General features: G+C 36.9%; 1 protein-coding gene across 1 annotated transcript; it reads right to left on the reverse strand.

Moving 5' to 3' along the window:
• Positions 1–7,550: 7,550 nt before the first annotated feature.
• Positions 7,551–9,515, reverse strand: LOC120172975. Its single transcript, XM_039180290.1, has 4 exons — positions 9,105–9,515; positions 8,559–8,969; positions 8,282–8,464; positions 7,551–8,216 (listed from the first exon to the last, which is right to left on the reverse strand). The coding sequence occupies exons 1-4, from the start codon at positions 9,513–9,515 to the stop codon at positions 7,551–7,553; spliced, it is 1,671 nt and encodes a 556-aa protein (XP_039036221.1).
• Between the last annotated feature and the right edge of the window lie 3,285 nt (positions 9,516–12,800).

The raw sequence follows: 12,800 nt of genomic DNA on the forward strand, positions 1-12,800 counted from the left end.
GGTATGCCTTAATGATGAGGAATATATCATTGCTTCCATATCTACTACCGCTCCATATGTCGAAATAGATGAAGATGCGGTCGAGTGCTCTTTCAGAGCCTTTGAATTCATTAATGCCACTTTTGTTGCTGAAAGAAAGAAAATTCCGAAGCCTAGGCTATCCAATTGTACCAAAATGGAACTGTAAATGACTATGGGAAGAGGAGCCAAGGTTGGAAGAGGGCTAGGAAGCCGCCTACAAGGAAATATTAGTCCAGTTTTTCCTGGTATTAAGCGAGACCGTTTTGGTCTGGGATATCACCCGACCTTAAAGGAAAAGTTGAAAAATGTTCAAAAGAGCCAGGAAAGGAGGAAAGCCAGGTTAGTCGGGGAGGATATTAAGTGGGAGCCTATGATTTTCCCGTCGCTGCGCGACACCTTCATATCTGGGGGCCATATGTTTCAGGGGGGTTCGAATCCTTGGATTTTCCAGAAAAATATTAAAGCAATAAAACGCACCTATTCGAAAGGTATATTACGTATTTATTTATTTTAGTATTATTTGTTTATATTCGAAGTAAAATCGAATATGAAATTAAAAAAGTGAGATTTATACGTAAAATAGCAAGAAAACCGAGAATATAAAAGAGAAGGAAATTTACCATAGTCGGGAAAATCGTCACGGTCGTCGGAGTGTATGAGAAGTCGAACGTTCGTGTACCTTTGAGGTTTGTTTTAGAGGTTTTTAGGGTCGTTTTTGTCTAAGATAACTACCTAAGGGTTAGATCTATAAAAAATGTTGGTTTTTGGGAATTTTAGGAATTCCGGCCACCATGGGTGGGGGTCGGAGCGGTGGTCGGACGGGATTCGATGGTGACTCGTGATGGCCGGCCAGTGACTCGTGGTGGCCAGCCGAGCCGTGTTGGGAGAGTTTCTCCCTAACACTCTCTCTCTCTTTTTTTGTGAAGTCTTGATGAAAATGAAAAAAAACTAAATGAATGGTATTTATAGATGAAGTTTAAGGGTTAATTACATCATAAATCCCTATAATTTATGCGTGTTTTACATGTAACTTAAGGGACTGTTTCTGTAATTTTTGTTTTTAGGCTGATTATAATTTTTTAGAAATATTTTATTTATAGCCCTCTGTATTTTGATATATTTATATTTTGAGCACCAAAATATGTTTTCAGTTCTTTTAGTTCGGCCATAGAGTTTTAATTAATTTAAATTTAGCCTTATGTTTTATTTATTTTCATTATTTGCAATTTTAGCCTTTAATATTGAAATTGTTTATTTTTAATCACTTGTTTATTTGGTTTTATTTTAACTTTGGTATGAAATTTGATTATTTGTGATTTAGTCGTATTTTTAAGTTTATTTATAATTTTTTGCATGTTGCTTTCATTTTAGTCTTAATTAATTTCGTATGATAGCCTCATGTACATAACTTGACATAATTATATAAATTGATTAAGGGTAATATTCGAGCATTTTAATATTGTCGTAAAGTGACTGTCTTAACGTATAAGAAAGTTATTTTCGATAATTTTAAAATGAAAGTCTATCCTATAAATGACACCAATCAAAACATACTCATTTTTTAAAATTTGAGGACTGAGGAAAAGATCGTATTCTTTTAATTAAATTCATCGAGAAAAGACAGTTAGATCGAATCTATGGTCTCGTCTCTTGATATTTAATTAATTGAATATCCTTATTCTCATTAAATATTGGTAAATAAATAATTAATCAATTGCTTGATAGTTGTTTTTTTTTACTTTTGCATGTGTTTTTAAAGGGTTTTCAAAATAATAATGTTCGATCATAAATAATTAAATATTATTATTTTATCTCTAAAAATTATGTTGGTGTTATTATTTTGAAATTTAGAATGAAATTTTAATATTTTTTATTTCGATTGGAGAAAGAATCGATTGCTTCAAGGTATGATAGATCATTTCTTCTCGATAGGAAATAATTAAATATTATTATTCTTTCATCCAGAATTTTGAAAAATATTATTTTAGGGGATCATAAATCAAATTAATTTTGAACTTGTACATTTTATTGCAAAGACAATTAATTATTCGACTAGGTACCGATTTAGGGCACTGTGGGGGTACTAATCCTTCCCCACGTGTAACAGACTTCCGAACTCATTTTCTGGTAACGTGGACCTAAACTTGTTGTTTTAATTAAAATTAATTTTTATTTAAAATGACAACATTTTTGGGTGCCCAATCACACCTTAATTAAAGATTGGTGGCGACTCCTCAAACCGTATTTTTATCATAAAGGAATTTCTAAATTTTCGAAACGAGAGGTTTTTTTAATCACATTCACTTTTAATTTAAATTTAATCTGAAGAGAATAATTAAAAATTGGTGTGGTTTCCAAAATCTCACCCGGGAAAAAACCGTTTCGACAGCTTGACGACTCCGCTGGGGACTTTTTAGAGAGTCAGGCCTATAGTCGATTAATTAATTGTCTTTGCAAATGAAAGTTAGAAATTCTTTTTAATTTGGTTTTGATCCCCTATTTGGTTTTAATGTGTTTGTTCAGAATTTGATTAACCAATAAATAGTTGTACTGATCTATTTGTTAATGGTTTCAGATTAATTACGTGTTTAAAGAAGTTTGATCTTTTGAGTGTTTAAGTGAATATGTGTTGTTTTATTTTCGCTTTTCCTCACACACTGCACAGTTGCATTTGCATAACATGAGCTAAAACCTTGCTCTGTCCTATTTAAGTAGGAGTGAGAGACTACTCCCTCGTGTGGTTTTCACCTCCGCATGGGATAGTGGATCGCTCCTGGAGCTCACGCCTTATGGTCCTCGTGATGGTATTCACCTCGCATGGACACAAGGAGGTGTGTTCCCTCGAAGTTGAACTCGATCCCTAAAGCCTATGATAGGCCAGGATTTAGGTTCGGCAGCCCAAGAGGGCACCAACAAGGACAATTCGAGAACCTAATACTTTAGAACCGAACCCAGCATGTAGTGAACATAGAGCCTGAACTTAGGTCAAGCCAAACCCGAACCTTAAGAGACCCGTGAGGAGTGTACACAAGAAAAGCCGTTTGGGTCATTTATTTTCATTTTTGTGAATAAATGCATGCAAACTAGAAATCATGTGGTTAGGATTATTTTCTCGAACAAGCATGCGAATTAGATATCATGCGGTTATGATTATTTGCAAATAACAAAAGCATGGGGGTAGATATCATGTCGGGTAGGATTTACTAAGCATGATTGGGTAGTCAGCATGTGAGGGTAGGTTTTATTTGTTACGATACTCATCATTTTGTTGTTTATATTATGTGTACTAACCCATTTTGGTTTTATGTCTATTTTATTTTGAATTTATTGCATTTTGCATATTCATGTCATCCAAAGGTGTTAATTCGCAAGTGATTGACTAATAAGAAGGTTGGTCATAATGAGGCAAGAAATTCTTAACATGTAGTCAAAATCGGGAGATCCAAAGACTTGTTCAGCATCTATTCTTAAAGAGAGGACATCCTATAGAGGAAAGGGGTCGGCAATTAAAATAGTGGGGAAGGAGGTTCACGAGGAGAAAAAAAGTATCAAAGAGGAGAGCAAGCAGAGATCACGGGGAGAAAGCAAAATTATCAAGAGAAAAGGGTATTCAAGGATAAAAGCGAGAGAAATTTGTAAAGGGCTTTCGATCTTTACCCTTTTTTTTTGTTGAACTAAAGCAATTAATGTAAGTGATTCCCTGTTTTAGATAGGCTTCATTTTCGTCCTTAAATTGACGTTTTCGTACTTCTGATTTTGTCTCCATGTTCTACCTATATTTAATTTTAATCCTGAGTGGTAATGTACTTGGTGTCGTTTCTTTAGACATTTGAACCTCATGTTGTTGCATATTTCATTTTAGTCCTGGAATTCACTTGCTTTGATATTTTATTTGTTTATACATTTGATATCTTTCTTTTGAAGATTACAGTTTAGTCCTGCATACATTTGTGGGTTTATTTCGATTTTAGTACATGAAATATGATCATTATTGTTCTATGATTTGATCTTTGTATAATCTATGATTTTAGCCTTAGAGTTTTGTGTTTATTCATTTAAGTCATTATGTCGTTTTTTTTATATTTTCATGATAACATGTAAACATTATGTATAATTTAATTATTAATGTTAATATGGACATTTGCTTGCGTATATATGCATATAATAAGTAATATAGGATAACTTTGTGTCTTGCTTCATTTTATTTAATATGTCGAATAAATTAGTGTTGTGAATATTGGTATTTACCTTCTATTAGGATGCATATAAGTTTTGGCATATTCATATCATTTACTTAATAAATACTATTCATAATATGTATGATACCCTCATTTGCATATCTCGACCATACGACATAATTTGACTAAGGGTAATACCCTTTTAATTTAAATTCGTTTAAGTGGGCTGTCTTAACTATTAGAGGTCCGCTTCTAACGCTTTTAAATTAACAGTGTATCCCATCAATGACACCTAAGAAATTGATTTATTACTTTAAAATTTGGGAACGGAAGATAAAGAAATGTTCGGCTATTTAAATTTATCGAGAAAAGATAGTTAGAACTTATCTAAGATCTGGTCTCGATATTTGTAAATAATCGAATATTCTTTATCTTTCTAAAGGCCTGGTAATTTTAATTTAATATACTTTGGTTCTTTTGATAGTTGTAAAATTCATGTGTTGTTTTGTCGGGGATCATAAACCAAATTAAAATCGAATTTGTAAATTTCATTGCAAAGACATTAATTAATCGACGAGGTACCGATTTAGGGCGCTGTGGGGGTGCTAATCCTTCCCCACGCGTAACCGGCTCCCGACTTTACGCTCAATGGCCGCTCTAAGACCCAGAATACATGCTTCATATTCGGCCATGTTATTTGTGCAATCAAAATTCAATCGACTAATGAAAGGATAGTGTTTTCCACCAGGTGAGATGAGAATTGCTCCAATACCGTGCCCCAAGGCATTCGAGGCACCATCGAAATTCATCTTCCACTGTTCATTAGTAGAAGAAACTAACTGCTCAGTTGAAATAACCATTAAATCTTCGTCTGGAAAATCGAAGTTCAGTGGCTCATATTCTTCAGAAGCCCTACTTGCAATAAAATCGGCCACAACACTTCCTTTAACTGCTTTTTGGCTTACATATTGGATATCAAATTCAGACAATAAGATTTTCCAACGAGCCAATCTTCAGATAAAGCAGGTACACCCATTAGATATTTCAGAGGATCAAGTTTAGATATCATCCAAGTAGTGTGATATAGCATATACTGCCTGAGCCTTCGGGTAGTCCAAACTAAAGCACAACACAACTTTTCTATTGGCGAGTACCTTGCCTCACAATCAGTGAACTTTTTGCTGAGGTAATAGATTGCTCTTTCTCTTTTTTCAGTTTGATCATGTTGCCCTAATACGCACCCCATTGAATTTTCAAAGATTGACAAGTAGAGGATTAATGGTTTGCCTGATATTGGTGGCATTAAGACTGGTGCATTCGACAATATCCTTTTATTGCTTCAAAAGCTCCCTGGCAATCATCATTCCATACCCCTGTGTTATTTTTACGGAGAAGACGAAAAATGGGATCGCACTTCTCAGTTAATTGCGAAATAAATCGGGCAATGTAGTTTAATCTTCCCAGAAATCCTCGAACTTCTTTTTGTGTTTTAGGGGGTGGTAAATCTTGAATAGCTTTGAACTTGTCAGGATCTACTTCAATCCCTTTTTTGCTTACTACAAAACCCAAGAGTTTTCCCGATGTTACCCCGAAGGTACACTTGCTTGGATTGAGTTTTAACTGGCAGCTCCTTAATCTTTGGAAGAGTTTCCTCAGATTCTCGATGTGTTCTTCCTCCGTTTTAGCTTTAACAATCATATCATATCATCGACATAGACCTCTATTTCCTTGTGCATCATGTCGTGGAATAGTGTTACCATGGCCCTTTGATAGGTTGCCCCTGCATTCTTTAGTCGAACGGCATCACCTTGTAACAGAACGTGCCCCACATGGTGATAAATGTAGTCTTTTCCATATCATCTGGATACATCTTTATTTGATTGTAACCTGAAAACCCATCCATAAATGAAAATAGAAAATTTCCAGCCGTATTATCCACCAGAGTGTCTATATGTGGCAGAGGGAAATTATCTTTCAGACTGGCCCGATTAAGATCTCTGTAGTCGACACACATACGAACTTTTCCATCTTTTTTTGGTACTGGAACAACATTCGCTACCCATTCCGATACTTGGCTACTTTTAGGAAACCAGCATCGAATTGCTTCTTTACTTCTTCTTTAATTTTAAGCAGCATTTCGGGTCGCATCCTTTTGAGCTTTTGTTGTACTGGTTTATATTCGGGCTTTATTGGCAATTTATGTACACTAAATCAGTGTCTAAACCTGGCATGTCCTCATACGACCAAGCAAACACATCACTGTACTCTCGAAGCAACTCAATCAGACTTTGTCGTCCCTCAGCAGATATGATAGTGCCAATTTTTATCTCCTTTTTATCCTCTTCTGATCCTAGATTCAAGATCTCAATGGGCTCTTCATGAGGCATAATTTGTTTATCTTCTCTTTCTACCATTTTTAGTAGTTTAGAAGGTAAGTGGCTTCCCTCATCACTATCATAACCTTCAATTTCCCCTTGACATATGGGCAACTCGAAATCTATCTTCAGGTCAGACTCATCAGCATTCATACTATTGATATCGGAGGTCTTGAAAGAATAACGAACGAGAGGATATATATATACAAATACGGGAGAATCTATCATCAAAATAGAATGAAATAATAATATATAAAAAGAAAGAAATAAATAAATAAAAGAATGAAAGGGATGGTGTTTTCCATTTCATGAATTAACAGGAATGCATCATTTATTAAAATAAAAAGCAGATAGATTAACCCCTTACAAGAGATCACCTATTGCCTTAGGGTTTAGACAATAGGGAAAGTTTTTGTGCGTTACTTTGAAATAGTTTTGTAAACTACAGGTAATTCTTCTGCTGTCCAATTATTTAGCACAAAGCCTGGTGGTGCGGGGTAGATGCCCATAGCCCTTCCGTCTTCGATTCCTTCCTCTGATATCACATTTATACCCAAATCCCTCAGGGCATTTTCAATAACAGGCTCTTTAGATGATCGATCCCCTGAAACATGTGGCCTCTTGATATGAAGGTGTCACGCAGCGACGGGAAAATCATAGGCTCCCACTTAATATCCTCCCTGGCTAACCTGGCTCTCCTCTTTTCCTGGCTCTTTTGAACATTTTTCAATTTTTCCTTTAAAGTCGGGCGATATCCTAGACCAAAACGATCTAGCTTAAAACCGGGAAAAACTGGACTAATATTCCCCTGTAAGCGACTCCCTAGCCCTCTTCCAACCTTGGATCCTCTTCCCAGGGTATTTTCAGTCCCATTTTGGTACAGTTTGATAGCCTAGGCTTTGGAATTTTCTTTCTTTCAGCAACAAATGTGGCATTAATAAATTCCAGGGCTCTGAAAGAGCACTCGAATGCATCTTCATCTATTTTCAACATATGGAGCGGTAGTAGATATGGAAGCAATGATATCTTCCTCGGCATTAAGGCATACCAATCTCCCCTCAATTACAAATTTGAGTTTCTGATGCAGAGTAGATGGAACGACTCCTGCCTGGTGGATCCAAGGCCTTCCTAACAAGCAGTTATAGGAGGGCATTATATCAATTACAAGGAATTCGACCTCGTAGGTTGATGGGCCTATGGTTAAAGGAATATCGATCTTCCCCAAAACTTCCTTCTTTGTTCCGTCAAAAGATCGAACGATGCTTTGGCAATTTCTCATGTGTGTACTATCGACCGATAGTTTCTTCAAGGTTACTAATGGCATCACATTCAGGGCAGAACCGTTGTCAATTAGTACTCGCGATAACACATGTCCCTTGCATTGGATGGTAATGTGCAGGGCTTTGGGATTGCCCATCATTCCGGACGGGATCTCGTCATCAGAGAAAGAGATGAAGTTATCCGCTTGAATATTTGCAACCAGTCGGTCTATTTTTTCCACTGGTATATCTTTCGATATGAAAGTCTGATTCAAGATTTTCAACAAGGCGTTTCGATGTGCCTCAGAGCTTAATAGTAGAGCCAGGATTGAGATGCGAGCTGGCAACTTGTGTAGTTGCTCGACGATGCTGTACTCGCTATGCTTTAAAAATTTTAAAAACTCCACAGCTTCGTTCTCAGTTACAGGCTCATTAATTATTGGCTCACATCTTTCAACTGTATCTCGACCTTTTTTCCTTTATCCGGGGTTGCTATTTTTTCGGGTTCACTGGTCGGATTAGGAGAATAACACCTCCCACTTCTGGTGAAGTGGCCTACCTCATCCACCTCTTCCTTGGCATCCTTTGAAATACCAACATCACCTAGATGGCACTCGTACCTCCAGGGGACCTGTTTGTTATCCTTATAGGGAAAGGACGACGGGGGGTATGATCATCACTTTTGGGGTTATATTCTCTACTGTACGGGCTTTTGGCATGATAACCAGAGGGCAGTTGAAATTGTAGACTCCTTTGGATGTACCCTCGGAAGCACAAATCTCTACCTCTTCCTCCTCCATAGCTTCATGGTAAAATTCCATGTCTTTACTATCCATCAGCCTTTGAACCAAAGCCTTAAACTCATCACAGTTTTGAATGACATGATCCTCACAACGGTGGTAGGGGCAAGCATGCTTATTCCCATTATCATTAAAGGTCAACCAACCTATTTTGACCATTTTCCCCCATACCCAATGCATGGGTGACTTCACTTCTTTGACTTTGGTAATGACTCCGTTCCCTTTTTCTTCAATAACAGCATTAACCCCTGTCCCTGCATAATTCGGCAGTGGGTTCTGAGCCACATTGGGCTTCTCACTGTCACCGAAATTGATGACATTTCTTTGTCTTAATCTCTGCACCAACTTTTTAAAGGCCAGATAGTTTTCAATTGAATGCCCCGATGCCCCCGCATGATATTCACATTGAGCATTGATGTCAAACCATTTTGGGTAAGGAGGCTATATTGGAGAAGTGTGGTAAGGTGACACCACATGTTTGTCATACAGGATCTGCAATAGTTCTTTATAGGTCATGGGGATAGGGTCAAATTGACCCCTTTCCTTTTCCTGTCTTGGTTCTTTCGCCCCTTGCTGGACAGGATTTAATGTTGACGATACAGTGGCTTGTGGTCGAGATACTGTAATGTTATTAGAATCATATTTCTTCACATTACTGACCTCATTATCCTTCATTCTTGCTGGAGGCTTTCGGCTAGATTCTCCCCCGTCTAGCTTCCCACTTTTGATCGCCATCTCAATCATTTCTCCTACGTTGACTATATCAGCAAAATTCTTGGACGAATTTCCAATAAGATGTCCAAAGAATGGGGCCCTTAGAGTATTTACAAAGAACATATTAGTTTCTTTCTCCTCTAATGGTGGATGAACTTGTACAGCCATATCTCTCCACCTTTGGGCATATTGCTTGAAGCTCTCATTGGATCTTTTTTCCATACTCTGTAACAGAATTCGATTCGGCCTCACATCTTTTATGTGCTTATATTTCTCTAGAAAAGCCTTGGCCAAATCCTTCCAGGATTTAATCTGAGCTCGGCTTAACTGATTGTACCAACGGACTGCTGAGCCTGCCAGGCTCTCTTGAAAACAATGAATTAATAGCTGATCGTTTCCCACATAGCCTGTCATTTTATTGCAAAACATGGTAATGTGTGCAGAAGGACAACTGGTGCCATCAAATTTCTCGAAGTCTGGAACTTTGAACTTTGGTGGCAACACTAAATCAGGGACTAGACTTAGCTCTCTGGCGTCAATTCCATATAAGCTAGCATCTTCTTTCATAGCTCGGAATTCATGCTTCATTTGTTCCCATTCTTTCTTAATCTCCTTATCATGTTCTTTTTTATCTTCCTCATCAAGATCAGGGACATCTTCAATTGGTTGCGGGTTTGTAGAAGAGCCAGGTAGGTTTACTTGTATTTTTTTCGGTTGGATGATCGTGGCTTGTTGTGCGTGGATATGTGGTGGTGTGAAACCAGGGGGATATAATGGTTCCTCAGAAGTATGACCGATAACTGGAGTCTCTTCTCGGATTATACTATTTCCTTGTAGCAAACTAATCAGCTTTGCCATCATGTCGTCTTGAGCCTTCATCATCTGTTCGCGCATATCCTCTTGCGCTTTCTTTAAATTCTCTTGCATTTCAGCTTGAGTTTTTTCAATGTGTGTGATTTTGTCATCCATTTTCTTGGTTGACTGACGAGTACCGTATGGGTGTGAGGTGTATGCCAGAATAACTTAACAGATTTATATTGCGTTACCAGAAAATGAGTTCGGGAGTCGGTTACGCGTGGGGAAGGATTAGCACCCCCACAGCGCCCTAAATCGGTACCTCGTCGATTAATTAATGTCTTTGCAATGAAATTTACAAATTCTATTTTAATTTGGTTTATGATCACCGACAAAACAACACATGAATTTTACAACATTCAAAAATGCCAAAATAGATTAAATTAAAATTACAAAGCCTTTAGGAAGATAAAGAATATTCGATTATTTACAAATATCGAGATCAGATCTTAGATAAGTTCTAACTATCTTTTCTCTATAAATTTAAATAGCCGAATATTTCTTTTTCTTCTATTCCCAAATTTTAAAGTGATAAATCAATTTCTTAGGTGTCACTGATGGGATACACTTTTAATTTAAAGTCGTCGAAAGCGGATATCTAATCAGTTAAGACAACCCACTTAAACAATTTTAAATTAAAAGGATATTACCCTTAGTTAAATTATGTAATAAAGTCGAGTTATGCTCGTGAGGATATCATGCAAATTATGCAAAAAAGATGTCATGTAAAAATTAATTAAACATGCGATTAAAATAAATGAGTAAATAAATCTAAAGCTAAAATCACTATTAAACAAATATCACAAAAAAACTTATCAATGCATTACATATACTAAGATCAAAGTAAAACCGTGACCACCTATAAAACTAAAATGAAAACCGAGAAAAAAAACTATGCCAAATATGCGACATCACAGAAACTTAAATAACATACCTACATGACTAAAATATAATATGCAAAAACTTTAAAGTCTAATATCTAAACAACTGAAATTAAACAAATCAACATTTAGGACGAAAATTAAATGAACATAAAATAAATAGACAGAATTAGAAACATGCAAACTTCGACCTAGGGACTAAACCGAAACATAAAGAAAATAAAAGTGAAATGTCTAAACAACGGAATTTAAATACATCCACATTCAAAACTAAAATGAAACATGCATAAAATATAAATATCATATTAAAATAGAAAAAACTCAATTCTAGGACCCAAATGAATATCAACGACAGAGGTGTAGTGACCTTAAATCAATTAACCCTAAAAACCTATATAAAACTTAACCCCCATAATCTACATGCAAGACATTAACCGACATAGGGACGTGACCCTCAGCCTTTGGTTGGCTCCGATGAGGAACCAAAGTTCATTTCAGACTGCTAAACAAGACCACGGGAAATCTTCCTTTCCCGATGCATTACCTCTTGATGCTATATTCGACTCTTCGACGATGAGATCCCAATGAAGGAAACTACACGATACAGGTAAGCTCGAACGACCCTCCTTAAAAACTGCTATGGCTCTTTCGAACGAAAGGCAAAGAGAAATCTGGAAAATTTTCTTTTTATTGATCTCAACAAGGACCTTATTACACTTGGTTATTTTCGGTTCTCCCCCTAACCCGAATACCCCTTGTTACAAGTGTTTTCACCCCCTTCTAGTTGTGAATTTTCGTTCTGTTCCTCCCCCTACGTTCCTGATCTCTCTCCTTGCTCTTTGAGTTCTCTCCCCTCCTTTTTTTTCTTTTTTCTTTTTCTTTTTTTGTTCCTTTTTTTCTTTTTCATTTTTTCATCTTCATGCAAAATACCTCTTAACTGCGTCAGAAATCACCGGATAGGGTAATTCTGACCCATCCATCTCAGTTAAGACTAGAGCTCCCCCAGAAAAGACTTTCTTGACAACATAAGGTCCCTCCCATTTGGGCATCCATTTCCCTCGGAAATCTTTTTGAATGGGAAACATCCTTCTAAGAACCAGATCTCCTTTGTGAATTTCTCAATGGTGAATTTTCTTGTTGTGTGCTCGTATCATCCGCTTCTGGTACATCTGACCGTGACAAATAGCTTTCAGTCTCTTTTCTTCAATCAGATTCAATTGGTCATGTCTGGCCTGTACCCATTCTGCCTCATTTAGCTTCAGCTCCAATAAAACCCTGAGTGAAGGAATTTCCACTTCAACAGGAGGACAGCTTCCATCCCATACATTAGAGAAAACGGAGTTGCCCCAGTTGACGTTCGTACAGAAGTCCGATAGGCTAACAAAGCAAATGACAACTTCTCATGCCAATCTTTATAAGTTTCAGTCATCTTCTCTATAAGCCTCTTAATGTTCTTATTAGCCGCCTCCACGACCCCATTCATCTTTGGGCGATAAATAGTGGAATTATGGTGCTTTATTTTGAATTGCTCACATACAGATTTCATCATCTTGTTATTTAAGTTCAATGCATTGTCAGAGATAATTCTCTCCGGTAAGCCATATCTGCATATGATTTCCTTCTTCAAGAACCTACATACCGTTGACTGGGTAACATTTGCGTAGGAAGCTGCTTCTACCCACTTAGTGAAGTAATCTATTGCTACCAGAATGAAGCG

This window comes from Hibiscus syriacus, unplaced genomic scaffold, assembly GCF_006381635.1.
Source record: "Hibiscus syriacus cultivar Baekdansim isolate YM2019G1 unplaced genomic scaffold, ASM638163v2 tig00111920_pilon, whole genome shotgun sequence".
NCBI lineage: Eukaryota > Viridiplantae > Streptophyta > Magnoliopsida > Malvales > Malvaceae > Hibiscus > Hibiscus syriacus.

Bases quoted from the DNA above. Each gene is read 5' to 3' on its own strand.
- LOC120172975 (XM_039180290.1), bottom strand. From the start codon at position 9,515: ATGGCTGTACAAGTTCATCCACCATTAGAGGAGAAAGAAACTAATATG. The intron at 8,970-9,104 runs GTGTCACCTTAC...AAGTTGGTGCAG, and splicing joins TCCTGTATGACAAACATGTG to AGATTAAGACAAAGAAATGT. The intron at 8,217-8,281 runs GTGAGCCAATAA...AAATTTTTAAAG, and splicing joins TCGAGATACAGTTGAAAGAT to CATAGCGAGTACAGCATCGT.